General features: G+C 48.1%; 1 protein-coding gene across 1 annotated transcript; it reads left to right on the plus strand.

Moving 5' to 3' along the window:
* Positions 1-270: 270 nt before the first annotated feature.
* T265_15382 (hypothetical protein) lies at positions 271-1,072 on the plus strand (the record flags this gene model as incomplete). The annotated part of the gene is made up of 4 exons (XM_009177843.1): positions 271-357; positions 396-605; positions 730-957; positions 992-1,072. The coding sequence occupies 4 exons, from the start codon at positions 271-273 to the stop codon at positions 1,058-1,060; spliced, it is 594 nt and encodes a 197-aa protein (XP_009176107.1).
* Between the last annotated feature and the right edge of the window lie 2,944 nt (positions 1,073-4,016).

A 4,016-nucleotide genomic window follows, 5' to 3' on the forward strand; every position in this document is an offset into this window, starting at 1 on the left:
ATGCTTTTGGAGCTTAACCCAAACGAAATCAACTCTGAACGAACGCGGCCTCATTTCCAGTGACAATGTTCACATTCCATTCGCCCATTGAATACCTCATACAATCTTCTTTAACTGCACACAATGTTTCTCTATCATCCACTCTGTGCCAGATGTCGACGGGATGATTGTTTTAATGGATCACTTCTGGTTTTTGGAGCGGGAGTGGACGCACGTTGTAAGTCAATCGCTTTGATAGTTGTCGTAAAGCGCTCTTGCAGCTTAAACGGGATGACTTATCTGGACACTGAACCGGAGATAAGATTGTTTGGAAAATGGAGTGCCGACGAGGTCAGTGTGAGTGACCTAAGTCTTACGGTAGGTGCACTGCGATTGCCGTTGACCGGTTCTCTCAGGACCACATAACCGTCAAAGGCAAAGGAAATCCCATCCTGCCACATACGGCGGGTCGATATCAGGTTAAGCGGTTTCGCAAGGCACAATGTCCGTTAATTGAGCGAGTATGCTGCTCACTCATGATGCATGGTCGGAACAACGGCAAAAAGCTGAAGGCACTGAATATATTGAAACATACATTCGAAATCATACACTTACTGTCTGGCGAGGTGAGTTATGGGAACTGAAAGTATGTGATGATTTTGTCTCGTTCGTATGAACTGTGATTTCGACTTTCTACTGACCCCCTATGCCTTTCACACTACCTCACTAACTGATAAATTTGGTTTCCAGAATCCGATCCAGGTTCTCGTGAACGCCATTCTAAATAGCGGTGCCCGGGAGGACTCCACTAGGATCGGTCGTGGCGGCACAGTCAGGAGACAAGCCGTTGACGTCTCCCCTCTGCGTCGTGTCAACCAGGCTATTTATCTCCTTTGCACTGGAGCCCGCGAAGCGGCATTCCGTAATGTAAAGACTATTGCTGAATGCCTGGCGGATGAGCTTTTGAATGCAGCGAAAGTAAGTTGAAAACTTTATCTGACTACTCCTCTAGGGCAGTTCCAACTCCTACGCCATCAAGAAGAAGGACGAACTGGAGCGAGTCGCCAAATCGAACCGATAAATGAATTCTCAAATATATATGGTTTACTAATTTCGTGAGTTTTAATCGTCCCGTACCTCATTAGAGAAATCCTCAAAGGTCAGCGTAGGGGCTTAGTCTGTTTATTTTATCCATGTTAACCAACGGTTAGCATCGAGACGTACCACGTGTAACTGAGGTGCTCATCCTGTCAAAGCTTGGAAATATGACCTCTTCCGCCAACGGGGTAGCGAGCCCCGCGCTTTCGAAGAGCGCAAAATTGGACGCCCCGTCCGCCATTGAGCAGCGACAGGTTGGCTAGCGGTTCTAACCCAATATCTGACAGCGTGTATCGCGATATGCTCACTTCGCTTCCGACTTGGGGACAAACCTGATGTATAGGGGATCGATTTGCTTCGTGCTATGAGTGCTTAGTGCCTCCTAATCGAAGTCTTCAACCATTCGGTCGGTTGCTTTTTCCCCCAGGTGTGGCATGTTGCACATCCATGGTATTCCTCGCGTGGAATTGCTCGGTATGGACTGCAGCGTCACTACGATTATCTGGCTGGCGTCCCATATGCAGTAAAGGGGCTTCGAGATGATGCATATAGTCCTGATTTCGACTACTATATGAGACGATATGAGTCGTTCTCTGGAAGGCCTGGGTTGCTTCTGTAAGTTCCCTATTTTGAGTAGGCCAGCTGTGAGAGATGCGTCCCCGGAACCACGGATGAAAACTAATGATATGCGAATGTCATTAGTAGTACTAAGAATGTCCCTACGGTTCTTCACGGTGGACAGTGCTGCATCAGTATGCCTTTTTGATTCCAATTCGAAGGCCCACTGCTTATCCGTGGACATGACATTTAACTCGGTACAAGGCGTGTGTCGGTAAACCTGGTGAACAATGCCCACCTAACATGCCTGAGCATGGTGGTTGGCGAACTCTGGCTCTGTCATTGAGTGAAATTCCCCCTAATGAAAGGAAGTATGGATTCAGTTGTCCCCTCTTGCAATAATAGGACTTTGCAAACAGACGTTTTGATGTTTCTTGTTCGGTTTCTGGTCTGTGTCCAAGTGGCTAGAGCGCGAATTTACTGACCGAAAGGTCCGTGGTTCGAATCTGACTTCCGCCACTCGACTTCCCCTGTCTAGGCTTGGGCAACCTGGCAGTATCCCAGCCCTCGTGCTTCCTTCGGGTGGCATGGCAGCTAGGCACCGGAAGGGTGCTACAACCGAACGCCTTATGTGTCCAAACTGTTGACAGTTAACACCCTTCATGTAATCGTTTCCGTACATCTGGTGATTTTTCCCCTAAAGTAGTATGGGCGCGATCCCCCTCGTATGTTACGCGGATCGGGGTCGTCCTTTCGGGTGAAGCCGTATCTTCCGAGGTGGGCGAGCCTCGGGATCTCTTACTTGATTTCACGAAATAGAACTAACATATTCAAGGTTCACCTTTCAGCGGGAACTCATCAATTCCTTGACAGTGTCGCACTTAATTACTGTCATGTCGAAGTCCTTATGGCACTTCAGATATGTTTGACGCATCAGGGAAAGCCAACCACCAATTTTGTCGAATAGTATTCTGACTTGTAAGCTATGCCTGCCGTATCACACTCATTCTCGGCAACTCACCATGTGATTTTTTTGCCGCTGCGCAGGTTTTGAGTCAAAGTATTAAGCTTCACAGGTGTCCCCTTGATATTTGTATTTTGTGTGTGATTGAAATCGTGATATCGCCTGTCACTATCCCGCTCCGCTTGCAACGCACGTCGCGTCATGTTTGTCAGTCGCTGGAAATTCGCTTTACTGTCGGGTAATGTAGGTGGTGCCATCAAACAGCAATCGCAAGTAAAGTACAGCTTAAGCTGTGCGTGGTTTTTGACCTCGCAACACTGAGCACGCATTCGCCCATTGCATGTCAGGCTTCGGTGAACTTTGGACGCACTGTTAACATTCCTAATGTCCTTCGGGAACATGTCTATGAATTCATGAAACCTATAAATTGTCGTGTTATGTGGGAAATCACCTCCCGGTGCCCACAGGTTACCTCCACTAAGAAGATCACGAATTTCGTCATGTACGAAGTTCCGGAGTACACACCAAGTGACTCGGATTGATATCATATCATATCATCTCCCCGTTTGGTGTCGTGTACCATCAAATTTTTCGCTTGCGCAGCGAAGTAATTTCCCCATGCATCCGTATTATGTTGGGTCCTGATCAAAACGCAGTTTGATGACAACGGCTTGTGTGGATATTTTAGTCATCCCTGATTCAGGCGAAAACCAGAATACGAGGTTGTTCGTTATGCTCTTTCGCGAGGCAGTATTCTTTTAGGCAGAACCACTGTGCAGGCATTTAAGATTATCCTTATTATCATCTCCGTCACGTCGGTCCATGATGAACCCCTGGCAGCAACAGTGGATGTGAACTCGACCTAGGCCGCTATCTTTTTCACCATCAACTGCTGTACCGGTGATGTACGTGGATGCCGTCGCTGGGTGGTAAGTGCACAGCAGAAACATCGTCACCGTCCACAGAAGCTGTCGTGCCACCCGAAGGAAGCACGAGGGCTGGGATACTGCCAGGTTGGAGAGACCATCATCATCGTCAGCTGGTAGAACCGCTTATTTGTCACACGGTGGTTCTAGCTGCCACAGTTTCGTTCACCGATGATTCGGTGGGGTGAGGTAGGTAGCTGCGCATTGGAGGCGGGAGCTGACAAATTGGTGCTTAACTACAGCACTCAGTGGATTGTTAAGCGGGGGAACTAGGAAGTGAGCTTTGCAACAGAAGGCAGTGGCTTGGATTCATAAGCGCCATTGAAGGCGTGACTAGGCCATGTTTGACATTGATGTGGCCCGTCTCAGGGTCCCCATCCAGGAAGACGGCAATGACCAGTCATCATCATCAAGGACAGCAACATCAGTGTTGCCACTGATGCTTCACTGCCGTACAACCATAAGGTTTGTCTAGTTTATATATATATATA

The sequence above is a fragment of the Opisthorchis viverrini genome, assembly GCF_000715545.1.
Source record: "Opisthorchis viverrini unplaced genomic scaffold opera_v5_462, whole genome shotgun sequence".
NCBI lineage: Eukaryota > Metazoa > Platyhelminthes > Trematoda > Opisthorchiida > Opisthorchiidae > Opisthorchis > Opisthorchis viverrini.